The sequence below is a fragment of the Nesoenas mayeri genome, assembly GCF_963082525.1.
Source record: "Nesoenas mayeri genome assembly, chromosome: 2".
NCBI classification, from domain to species: Eukaryota; Metazoa; Chordata; class Aves; order Columbiformes; family Columbidae; genus Nesoenas; species Nesoenas mayeri.
Genome location: NC_137543.1, coordinates 116,598,881 through 116,611,830, shown reverse-complemented (window position 1 = coordinate 116,611,830; position 12,950 = coordinate 116,598,881). Strand labels below are relative to the sequence as shown.

At 36.0% G+C, this 12,950-nt stretch overlaps 1 protein-coding gene across 1 annotated transcript in view; it reads right to left on the bottom strand.

Annotated features, from left to right (window-relative positions):
• Positions 1-12,950, bottom strand: part of ULK4 (unc-51 like kinase 4) — a gene marked incomplete at both ends in the record, with an annotated part of 236,773 nt that overhangs the window by 176,391 nt on the left and 47,432 nt on the right. Inside the window, 2 exons of the mRNA XM_080338597.1 lie at positions 1,095-1,256; positions 12,312-12,395. Coding sequence (XP_080194723.1) covers positions 1,095-1,256; positions 12,312-12,395 — 246 coding nt within the window. The remainder of the gene's footprint in view (positions 1-1,094; positions 1,257-12,311; positions 12,396-12,950) is intronic.

Here is a 12,950-nt window from a genome sequence, read left to right as displayed (position 1 = left end):
TTAAGCTATAAATGCTCTGTATAAAGTTTACACATATATTTTACATTTTTAAGACTGAAAATCCTCTACTTCTAAGACTAAATTTTTACAAAGAATTTCAGGTGCCATGGTACAGAGGTTTCTGTAACATGTGTCTTACTAAATAAGTTTACTGTTCGAAAAGATCAACACATTTCCCAGCATTTGGGCAGTTTATTTCCCAGGCAAGACTCTACCACAAATATACACTGAGGTAAGTATTTAATAAACGCATGTATTTTTTAAAATTATACATTTATTCTACCATTTATTTATTCAGCTACACTTCAGATATATTTATAATTCTCTCTCTTTTATTACCTCAATGCTAGATATGTCAAAGCACAAACTGTTGCAGCAGCAACATCACCATTTTCCATCTGGGAAGCCAACAGGAAACTCATTCGTGAGCCTGAGCTCTACTCAGGATATAAGCATCCAGTTATCACATTTCATTTAAAATAAGTCGACTTATTGCTCCCTTCTAAATACTACCTGTATTGGGAGGTAAGGCTTTTGTTTTGTCAAGAAGAGACTTGTTTAAACTCACAGCACTGCTAAGTATTTTCTCTCACAAACCTTTTTGCTTGTGAGTCATAGCTCTGTTTTTCTTATTAGCTGATCAACTTGTCCCATATTAACTTACAAATTCAAGGCAAAGACTAGCCCTTAAAATGTTATAGAAAGTAACATGATGATTTCAATATGTCTTCCAAGTAAGTCTGCGATAAAAAGAATAAACACTTCTCACGTAAAACATCATACAAAAAATAAATTTCAGTTTTGCAAGAATTTAATTGATTCTTTGAAAGATTAAACTTTTCAAACATAAGTCATGATCACGAGCATAAGAAAATATATAAGAAAATGATGAAGCTTGAGGACTTTTCATAAGCACTGGACTATAATACATGCACTTTTCAATTTCAGAAAATCTCTAAATCTCTGTTTATGTGATCTGAAATATAAATACACATACATTAAAAAACCATACTCAAAACCTTTCCATTTCAATTCAGTATGCTTTTCAAAATAAACCGCAAAACACTTATGTATCACAAAAGGAAATTCCTTACCGAAACAGCAGTTATCTTCAAAGAATCTACTGTAGAATGTGTGAAAAGGTACCACAATATAGGTCCAGCTTCTCCTGTAATAAATCCTTGTGCATGGCAAGAGAGAGTAGTGCAAACGTTTTCAATTATCTTTGCCGCCAAATGGTTCACCACTCGGTCTTCCTACAGGAAGGAGAGGAAAGAAGAACTCATATGCAAATGTTTCTAATGTTTCTGATTTCTTCTTAAACTACTGCTCTGTCCATGTTTTATTCCATGCATACTGTCTTAGTGTGGTTTCTTATTTGATACTTGCAAAAGTCATTTCATAGGAAACCTCACCTCATGACAAAGTTATGCTTACAGATCCTATTTCCCTGCACCTTCCCTTCTACTGCAGACAATTTAATACAAGTATAATTTAATACAAAATCTTTCAGCTCCAAATGATCAGTTCAAATTAAATGTAGTCACTAAAAAATGAAAAGGTTGTGTTATGTTAGAGGTGTTTCATAATGAGTGCTTTATGCATGAATGTCTGTGCATCAAAACTCATCACTCCTACAGACTCTGAATAGCAAGATTATGAAATATACAGTTATATTACAACAAATAAAATTAATTCTATTAAATTCTCTTTATTCGGAAGAACCAATAACCCTCTGGGATAAAGAAAAAGACTTCTTGCAAGTCAAGTTATTCCATAACACTCTTTTCTTCCTCTTCTGAAACAAAGAATCCAGAACAATGTTTAAGATAACCTATTGGGTCCCATTCACTATGTCAGTTCCTAATTTCTGTAAGGGATTCTGAATCCTTCATATTTTTAATACTAATCAAATAATTTTATCTGCAAAATCATTTGTGGAAAGTCACTGCACACCTAGCTTTGTCATCTACATAATACTATTCATACTACGATGTCTCCACATAATAAAAACCCATCATGTCAGAATAATCAGAAGCCATCAGCACATCATAAACATCCCATGGCAGCATTTCTTTCTCAAGAAAACTGTTACTGATTCCAATGGAAGCTTAACTTAACAATGATCACTTAAGAGTACAGCCTCTGCTTTCTCACTCTCTTCTCCCTTTTACCTCCTTTCTTTAGTATATTTTTCTTTTACTCTGCTTCCACTTAAAAGCAGAGTCTTTATCTTACAGAACTGGAAAATCTATTGCTGGTGGTACTTTGGCTGTGCATTGCCTCACCTTATATCAATCTCTAACTGTGAATAAGTGCAGTCTTTCAACAATGTCCCAAATGGCATTCTTGAGTTCAGCAAGAGTGAATTTTAATATAAGAATGACAACCAATTTAATTTGCCAAGTCTACCTGATAGCCTTGCTTCACAAATAATTCATCATAATATCTAACTGATTTATTTTTTAAACCAATCTCCACATTATCCTACTAACCTTTGGATTTCTGACATCTATCTTCCCAATTGGAACCATTAACAACTGTGAGTGATCATAATGAAACCTTTCAGAAAGCCATATAAAAGCCTTTCAGAAGGGGAGAACTTATACTTCATTATAAATATATCCAATATCCACTCTTCCTTTTACTGACTTAGGTATTCTACAATATAGACACTGATGTAGAAATATTTGGAAACTCTAGTATAATGATGCTAAAAATGAAAAACTATATGAATCATTCTCATGCCAGTCTTTCCTGTTCTCCCAAAGAACTGCAGCTCTACTCAAAATACTTAAATACCAAAGCCAATACCCATCTAAATCAGTTACACTCTTAGAAAACTCTGCTGATTTCTGTGGTCTTCCTTTCAGCCACCAATGAGATATGTCCCGAGCCAGACAGACCAGCTGCTTTGTCTAGAAAAAGGTTGTGTATCATCACAGTGCTCTCAATGAGGCTGTCAAAGTAATTCCATTTGCTGTCACCTCAGGCTGTCCACCTCAGCTCCTCTGGCATCTATTCCTGAGCACTGTCTAAGCAACAAGATTTATACCATTTTCTGTTTAATTAGCTCTCTGGAAGGGAAGCCTGACCTAAACTAATATTTGGCCTCTTAACTAGAGGAGCTGCCCTGTCATGTTACCAGGACAAGCTATGTTAGTGAACAGAAAGAGATCTTCAAGGTATGAGTAAAGCAGTCCCATACAAGAGTTAACCTTGGTCCAGAACCTGAGGGAATGGCAGGAAGATGTGCCGGAGGAGGTTTAGCTTGGACATTAGGAGAAAGTTCTTTACCCAGAGGGTGGTGGAGCACTGGAACAGGGTCCCCAGGGAGGTGTCACAGCCCCAAGCCTGACAGTGTTCAAGAAGAGACTGTACAATGCACTCAGGCACATGGTGTCAACTGTGGGGTTGTCATGTGCAGGGACAGGAGTTGGACTCAATGATCCCTGTGGGTCTCTTCCAACTCAGGACATTCTGTGATTCTATGACCCCATGAACTGCATCAAATCTAAATCTATGAATAGAACTGTATCAAAAAGAAGCACCTACTCTACTTTGACAGGATTTAGATTTCAACTAGTTTTATAACATGCGCTTAAAGATAAAGCTCCTAATTTTCAGTCACATTGAACACTTGCAGACATATCTGTTTGCAGTTAAAGTGATGGATGCTTAGTGAAAATGAGCCCTGAGTGAGAAAGAACGTACCAAAAAGGTAAATAGATGTAAACTGCTGAAAGAGAACTTCTCTTAATACAGTCTTCCTATTCCAGTCATAAAAAAAAAAAAGGCAAATAAAAGTCACCAAAGAATCTACCTTCATTTTTAAAAATAACTTAATCTACTGGATATTTTTATTGATTGTTAAAAACTTAACAGTGCACTAAAAGTTTTAGAGGTGCTGATGATACAGTCACGACATCAACCAACAATACTACCTAAAATTAGCATAATTTCATCTAAGGGTTAAAACAAAATATTTTATGATATTTTTCCATTATATGTATGTATGGATACATACACTTCAGTGTATGTTGAGCATAATACTGATAAAGAAACATTAGAAAAACTGAAATATTCAGGAAGTAACAGCATATTCCATCATTATTCTAAATCAACTTCCATAAACCTCTTCCTTTAATCTAAAAAGACAGAATAAAAAGAAACTACAAACATAACTTAATGAAGTAAAGCAGTATCACCTCATGCATTCGTGATTGCAAGAGTTATATCTTAATTTGGCAACAATTTGCAATATAAAGCCTTCAGGGATAAGAAGGAACATGGAGAAATAAAAATTTTAAATACTTTTTGTGGAAAAAGTTAATTCTGTGAGTAAACTAGAGAATTGCTGTCTAAAGAAGTTGTTCAAGAGATAATGTATACAATTCAGACCACTACTTTCATAATATAGACAATTATGTCAGTAAACTAAAAATCTCACATCTAAAGAAGAAATATAAGAATATTTATGATCCAGACTATCACTTTTATACTATAGGCTGTCGCATAATTTCTGAGGAAATAGTTAAGATTTTTATTCTCTTCTCATCTAAGTTCTCGTTTCTCCTCCAAATTCACTGTAAAGGAACTGCTATGGCTAAGAATATACATTATAAACCATACTGCCTTATATATTGGCAATTATTTTTTAAAGTTATCTTTTTTATTAAAATTCCTCATCAGTTCAGAGCCAAAACCCACAGACTTGTATGTTGGTCCCTCATAAAGGAAGAACTCCATATGAAAGAGGGCAATGCGTACTATATAGCTTACTGACAAGCTTTAATTTATTAAAATTCTTGCTTACACAGTACCTTGCACATCCAAGAGACATAAAATTATCCTTTGTAGCCTCATTCACTATTTCTGATTCAAATACATACTCCAGGTGCCATGCTTTAAAATGATAGGATTACGCACATTCTAAAAGCTCGATACAGCTAATTAGCTATAGCTGTATGTATTAATTTATCTATGCAAGTCTATTGCCTATACATAATTTTTTCTAGGTTCTGTGAAGTTATTACTATGGTATATAATTCTGTACCTTATATTTACATGCTGTTTATAAGCAGAAATGGACAGATACCAAGCTCCTCCTTTTTCAATGGTTCCTCTCTGCTTTCACAGAGGAAGATTTAAAAGGAGGCTTACACACCATTTCTGACTCCACTGCCTAGTTTCAGTGAAGAAGCTCATCAAAACAACATAGTCCAGACCAGATTAGACAAGAAAAAAATATAAAAGACATCAAAAAGTAGTTTGAATAGGGGAAAGATTATCAGTTCTAAAACAACTATAAAAAATGCTTAAAAGGAGGATCTGAAGAAAAGGAGGGGCAAGCGTAGGGGAAAAAACAGTGGAAGCAGAAAGGTGAGAAGACTGACTAGATCACAAATGTGAAGAGAGCAAATATGAAGCAGGAACTAAAGCTGAGATTTCACTTAGTTAAGATTAGGTTGAACTTTAAATGTAATAATGAAAAGCAAACAAAAAAAACCCCAGAGTAAATTAGGAGATTCAAATAAGAGACATGATGATACATTTGGAGTGAAGTACACAAGCATAACTTTAACAAAGGAGTTTTGAATAAACTAAATAAAATGGATTAAAAGAAAAGGGTAGCCACATTAGCATTAGGTACTTAATATTAAATAAGAATATCCTTTCTGAAACAGAAAGTATCTTTCATGACTGCATAACACGGAAACTGCAATAATTAAGCACTTCAGCTGTACAAACCTGCTACCTTAGGGACTGCATACAAATAGTTAGAAGTTGAACTTAGTCACAAATATGGATGCCTAGAACAGGCATTCTGTGTCACTGTTGGAAACAGCTGTTGGAGAAAATTAGTAAATAAATATTGGAATATTTACTACATGGGTTCTGACAGACTGCAACATTATACCAAGAGTGAACACGCCAAATTGGACCTATCATTTACTTATTTACGAGTGTACCAATATCCTCATTTTGACACATCATTGAACGTGCCTGTTCTTTGAGTTGAAAATCAGCTTCTATCTCAAAGTAGCAGCACTGAAATCTGAACTTGTGATCCCTCAGTCTTCTACTCCACCATCCTAAAACTCCTTACACCTATATATACACTTTTTGTCACTGTTAGATTTTCAGGAACAGAAGGTACGTGGAAATGATGCTTCCTGCATTTTCTGAATATTTTGTTCCTTTATAGGCAAGTAAAAGGGACATACACACTTTTAAAACTCCTTCCTGCTCTACTGTTCTAGTTCAGAGAGTAATTCTGCTATGATAATTATGAATCTTCTAATACTCCAGAGAACCGAATACACTTCAAAGTAGTTCATAATGAAACCGAAGAACAGTGAATTTACCACACAAAACTGAAAGCTATATAAACTATAGTACTGAAGGACATAAATTAGTTCTATTTTCTTGAATTCTTATTAGATACATCAAATAAAACTTCTTAACTGGCAATAAAAACTACTAGTAAATATTTATAATGTATATACTCAAGACACTGTGGTAATTCAGAATTTATTACAAAAGGTTAGTTTGCCATTTTTATAAATAGTGAGACCATATACAAATACTCACTCCAGACAACATACTGACATAAAATCTAATTAAATAAGCTTAGAACACATAAAACAAATTTATGATTTCATTAAATTTAATTATGATTTCTTAATTACTAATGTAAGAATGCAAAGCTTACTTATATGTAATAAATTGCTAGATCAGGGCAATTTATTGAATAAATAGCAGATCAGAGGCCACCAATGTAAAATAAAGAAATACAGCAGCCAAGATCTTAAGCTGCAGTCAAAGAACATTAAGCACAGTGAAGGCAAATTGAGTCAATATTTTCAGGATTTGCATATCCAATGCTTTACTAGCGAAAGCAATAAAATTTATACAGAACCTCATTTTAGTTTTTAGTCAGACATGAAAAAATTCTAGTCTGTTAATTTTAACTACTTCTATTACATCCTGATTCGCAGCAGGAGGCAGGGGACAAAATGTCATTCACATGCTCCTCTACCTCCCCTATCCCCATATCAGGCACTAAACATTGTGAGCCACTCACTGCCTGGACAAAGTGGCTCTGTGTCTGCGCAATGCAAAGGGGACTCAAAAACTCAACAGAACAAACAAACAAAACCAACAAAACCACAACAAACAAACAAACAAAACCCACACCCCAAAATCCAAACCAAACCAAAAACAACACCAACAAAAAACCCACAAATATTAGAGCCAGTGTATGAAGTCAGCAGAAAAGAGCCCTAATTTGAAGACTGGAGAGGTCTGAAAAGCAATGAGAACATTTTCTATTGGTACATCAGTAACAAAAATAAGACTAAGAAAACTGCATTCGCTGCTGAATGAGGTGGGGCCAAAGGACATAGGAAGGGCTCAGCCGGTCAGTGTCTCCTCTGCCTCAATCTCTAATGCTCCCAGGCCTTCCATGCCCATGTGTCAAATAGCAAAACCTGTGGTAGTGAAGTAGATCTACAGGACAGGAAGATGAAGGTAGGGGACAACTAAGCAAACTGGACATGCATAAATCCGTTAAACCAGAAAGGATGCAACCAAATGTGTTGAGGAAGTCAGTTGGCATAATTGTGAGGGAGCACACAACTTCAAAAGCTTGTGATGATCAGAAGACGCTCCTGTTGACTGGAGGCAGGTGACAAAGGGCATGCCCACCTTCCAAAGGGCAAGAAAAGGAAGCCCTAACTCTGTCCCTGGAAAAATTACAGAGCAAATTTTCCTGGAAGCTATTTGCAGGTACGTGAAGGGCAAGAAGACTGGTAATAGAACAGATTTATCAAGAACAAAACCCATCTGACCAGCACAACAAGCTTCAATTACAAGATGAGTGGCTCAGTGGAATAACAGAGTAGGTTTAATTTCCTTCAGATATAATAAGGCTCTCAAGATGGTTTCCTATACCTAACCAAACAGCAAAGACATGGACTTAGGTGGACTATAAGGTACATAGAAAGCTGGTTGGACCACCAGACTCCAAGGGTTGTGATCAGCAGTAAAAAGCTGGGGCTACCAAGAGTCAATATTGGGACCAGTACTGTTACTCATCGCGTGAGACAACTCAAGCTTGGAGCAACTGGTTGAATCAATGGAAGGTTAGGCCAGCATATACAGGGATTTTAAGCCAGAGAAATGGGCAGACAGAAACCTCCTGAAAGTCATAAAAGTCAAATGCAAAGTCTTACACTCAGGAAGAAGTAACTCCCGCGAAGGAGTTTCACAGAGGATCTGGAGATTCAACAGAACAGGTTGAACACAAATCAGCAGTGTTCCCTTGTGGCAACAGAGGATAACTGCATCCTGGGCTGCATACATACCAGTGCGGCCAGATGGCTGAGGAAGGTGGTTTTTCACTTATACTCTGAAACGTAAGTCTATCTGGCCTACTGTGCCTCAGTTCAGTATCCCACTGTAAAGTGGACTTTGTCATATGGTGGTTAGTCCAGAGGAGGGCCACCAAGATGACTGAGGGCCAGAAACACATGATAGTTAAGGTCAGGCTAACAGAGCTAATTTTGTCCAGCTCAAAGAGAGCTAAGGATATAATGGGTGTTTTCCAACACCTCAGAGATCACCGTAGAGAAGATGGTGCAAGACTTTTCTGGAAGTACCAATGAAAGTTCAGGAGGAAATTGACACAAGTTCTAGAAAGGGAAATCCCAATTAGAAATAAGGAAAATATTCTTCACAGCAATAGCAGTCTCACATTGAAATGGGCACAGAGTTTATAGAATAACCATTCTTGGAGTCACTTAAAGCTTAAGTAGCTAAAGCCCTGAACAACCTAGAATGCAACTAGAAACTGGAATTGCTTTGACAGGAGGCTGGACCACAAAACTTCCAAAGGTCCAAACCAGTTTTTTCTTATGATTTGCTTCTGCTTACAAACAAAAAGATGGAAGGCACTTGATGTTAATTTTCATTACATGTGACCATAGTTTGTGCTTTATTCTCTTTGAAAAAGCCTATATTAACATAGCTAGAAAACACTAAACATGCCCTTTAACATATATCTGGCAATGAATGAAGAAGTAGTTGTGAACATTAGGGATTTTTCTTCCAGTTATCATCCTGGTAGCACTCCGCTGCACTCACTTTTGAATGGCAAGATCTTTCTTGTAGTGGGGAGCCCAAAACTGAACACAGTACTCCAGATGCAGTCTCATTAGTGCTGAACAGAGGGGAAGAATCACTTTCCTTAACCTCCTGGCTGCTCTCTTGCTAATACAGCTCATGTTGCCACAGCCCTTCTTTGCTGATAAGGCACACTTCTAGCTCATGTTCAGCTTTTAACTGGTACCCCAAGTCCCTTTCTGCAGAGCTGCTTTCTAGGAAGATGTACTGCCACAGGAGGCTATTCCATCCCAGCAGCAAGCTCTTACTCTCACTTTTGTTGAACTTCATGAGGTTCCCATTAGCCCATTTCTCCAGTCTGTCCTAGTCCTTCTGACTAGCAGCCCTGACATCCAGCATATTGATTCTGCTCCTCTCACCAATTTGATGTTATCCAACTGGAGAATACACTCCAGTTGGTCACTCTGGTCATTACTGAAGATGTTAAACAGTATCGATCTCTGAGGCACACGGCTAGTTATTGGCTGCCAGCTGGACTTTGCACATCTCACCACCTGAGTGAATTTTCCTGCCCACCTTTTCTTCCATTTAATCAGTCTGTATCTCACCAATTTGGTGATAAAGGGGTGTATAGGAGAACGTGTCAAAGGCCTTCCCAAATTCAAGGCACACAACACCCACTGCCTCCCATCTTGTCCACACTGTCAGTCACATCCCCATTGTAGAAAGGAATCAGGCTGGTCAGAGGGCTGGGGCATAAAACATACAAGGAAAGGCTGAGAAAGCTGTTCAGTCTTGAGAAAAGAAGGTGCAGGGAGGATCTCATTGGTGTCTACAACTAACCCATCAAAGGATAAAGAGAAGCTGGAGATAAATGTTCTCAGAGGTGCACGGCCATAGGACAAGAGGTAACATCCACAAGTTGTAACATGGGAAACTCCAAACATATACAAGGAAAAACTTGAATCTTCTGAGGGTGGTCCAGGCATTGCCCAAAAAGGTGGTGGGATTGCCATTCTTAGAGACTTTTAAGAGTCAAATAGACACATCTGAGCAATCTGACATATTTAGACCTGCTTTGACCAGGAGGTTGAATTAGATGACCGTCAGAGATCCATTCCATCCTGAACTATTCTATGGTTTCACAGCGTCAAACATATTAAAAAAAGAAAAAAAAAAACACCCCACAAGTAAAAAAACCAAAAAACAACAACAAAAAACACCAACAACAAACAAACAAAAACAAAACCACACACACATTACAAAAAAACCCACAAAAACTATAAGACGTGGTTATTTTTTAAGTCAGTTTGATGACACTGCACAGATGTTTTCATTAAAATTCATTAAGGTTTTTTTTGGTGTAACTTCTGCAGCTATAGATTGTGAGACCTACTTTTTCAATAAATAATATGAAAGACTGAAGAGACTGATATACTATCATCTTGGATGCATCTACTTCAGTAGTCCTACTCTTAAAAGTTTTGAAACAAATACGCAAAAGTGACACCATAAATTGAATTTAATGCTTTAAAATGTTTCTTGTCCTGTTTTTCCATCTTTGTTCATTCCTCCTTCAACCCTGCTTATAAAACATCTAGCACAAAAATTTGGTTTATGTCTGATTATTCTTTCTTTAAAAAAAAATCTTTTGCAAACAGTAATAATACATTTTTAACCATCTAGTTTTAGATGCTGTGACATCATTTTCCAAGAAAGACGGGTGGCTGCATAAAGTGGTGTAGGATAAGAAGAAGATTGCTATAAGAGTGGAGGAAAAACTAGTAAAAGAAATTGTAAAAGTTAATAAGTAAGTTTCCTATTTCCATATGTTGTGATATACTTTACATATTTATAAATATTTTTGATTCTTCAAATGGTGATGTTCTGGAAAGTTGAGGCTGCTATAACTGACACAGAGCAATTTGTATTAGTATATTTGCACTGTACTCACACAAACAAGCACAAATACTTAAAACTGCATTACAAACCTTGAGCATCTTCACAAACAAACTGTAAAAATGCACCTCTGTGCTTAGTTAGTATAGATACATCTTTAAATTCACACTTAATTAAATTTAATTCGAACTGTTGCATGGGAAGAGTATGTCTTTTTTGTGTTATTTTTTCAAGAAAAATATATCAACATAAATTATTAATAAAAATTTGACATGTTTCAGAACTGATAAGTGATTCTATAAGAATAAATTAGTGTCTCATGGATGTCGCTATTTAGTTTCCCTACACCAAATATTCAGAAATTGCAAGACTTCCATTACTAAACTTATAAATTAAATAGCTTCTCACTAATGTGCCTTAGACTGACATCTTACTATAATTATGAGCCAGAAATAGTCCACAGTACAAATGCATTTGTGTGTATCTTGATGTTCTGATGGTTTGAAGATGTTAAAATGCAGCTAAACTCTTCCTCTATTTACCACAATCTGTAGGCAATAAAGACCTCAAAAAAAAGAAGAGAAAAAGGTATTTCTCCTGCTTTCCCCCCCTCCAGCAACCTCCGACATGTTTTCTGCCTTGAGCTTTGCCTTGGGCAAAAATAAAGTCAAGTGGTCTCATACAAAGAGTAAATGTAAACTCTCTACTCAATTCTTTCTCATTCTACAAATTGGAACTATATGCATGGTTTTCTTCTCTTCTTCTAACACAGCTAAGTCATCACGGAGAAAAATGTAGAATACAGCACAGCACACGTATGAGAATAAAACTAATTACTTCTTTTTGGTGTCAAAAGAATGCTAACAACCCAGCAGGATAACAATGTAGTTTTCAAAAACTGTATATCATCCACTTCAAAATAGAAAGCAAATCTTGCTCAAAGATTTAGGAAAATCAAATTGCAAGATGACAGTACAAACTGTCAGAACATTTCTCAAAAGAGAGGCACAGCATTAATAAATTCCACAATTATTAACAGCAATTTATATTTACTATCCCATTTCTGACAAACAAGCAGCAATACATAAATGTTGAATGTAAAGAGAAAAGCACTGCGTTTTTGCATTAATGTGCTTCTTAGGTCGTGGTCTTATCATAATTATTTAAATTCAAGAGCAATACTTGGTTGACAAGGTACTGCAGTGCTGCAGGCTACAATCCTCACACGACGCCTAAAGGGTTATTGCAGTGGAGAAATTCTGTTGAGGACAATGAAAGAGCCTTACCCCTTCCCGAAGACACCTCATTAGCACCGTGTAAGCAGCTGAGGGAACAACCCAGCATTCTCTGGGGTGTTCCCTTTTTCGCTCCTGAAATGAAGCCAACGGCACAAATTATTAAATCAAAAAAATCACAATAATCTCAGTCACATAAAAAATGGGTAACAGATTCTTAATAAGGTTCACATTATACACATTTGAAATTAACATATGCTAGAAAATATATTAAATTCTAGGGTAGTATTACTATTAAACGTTATTTCATGTGCAGCACAGAAATTGGTATTATATTAGCTTATTCAAATAGTCTCCAAAATCCATACCAGAATTTGCCGTACTATTTCTTAGTTTCATTGATTCCTTCTAATTCACACACACAAAAAATATCCTTGCATTCCTCTCAATCAGTTTGATTACTTCAGAAATAAACAACTGATTATTAGGAGCAGTAACATTTCTCTTTAAACGTGATTTCATTACATGAAACAAAATTACTTTTGTCTGGCAACTAATAAAATTGCTTTGGAAAAAAAAATATTCAAAGTCATACAAGGAGATAGAAAATGTTTAATAGAAATTACTGTATGGTATAGCCTTCACTACATATCAACACTTGATGTATATTTCCTTGAAATCAACCTGTTA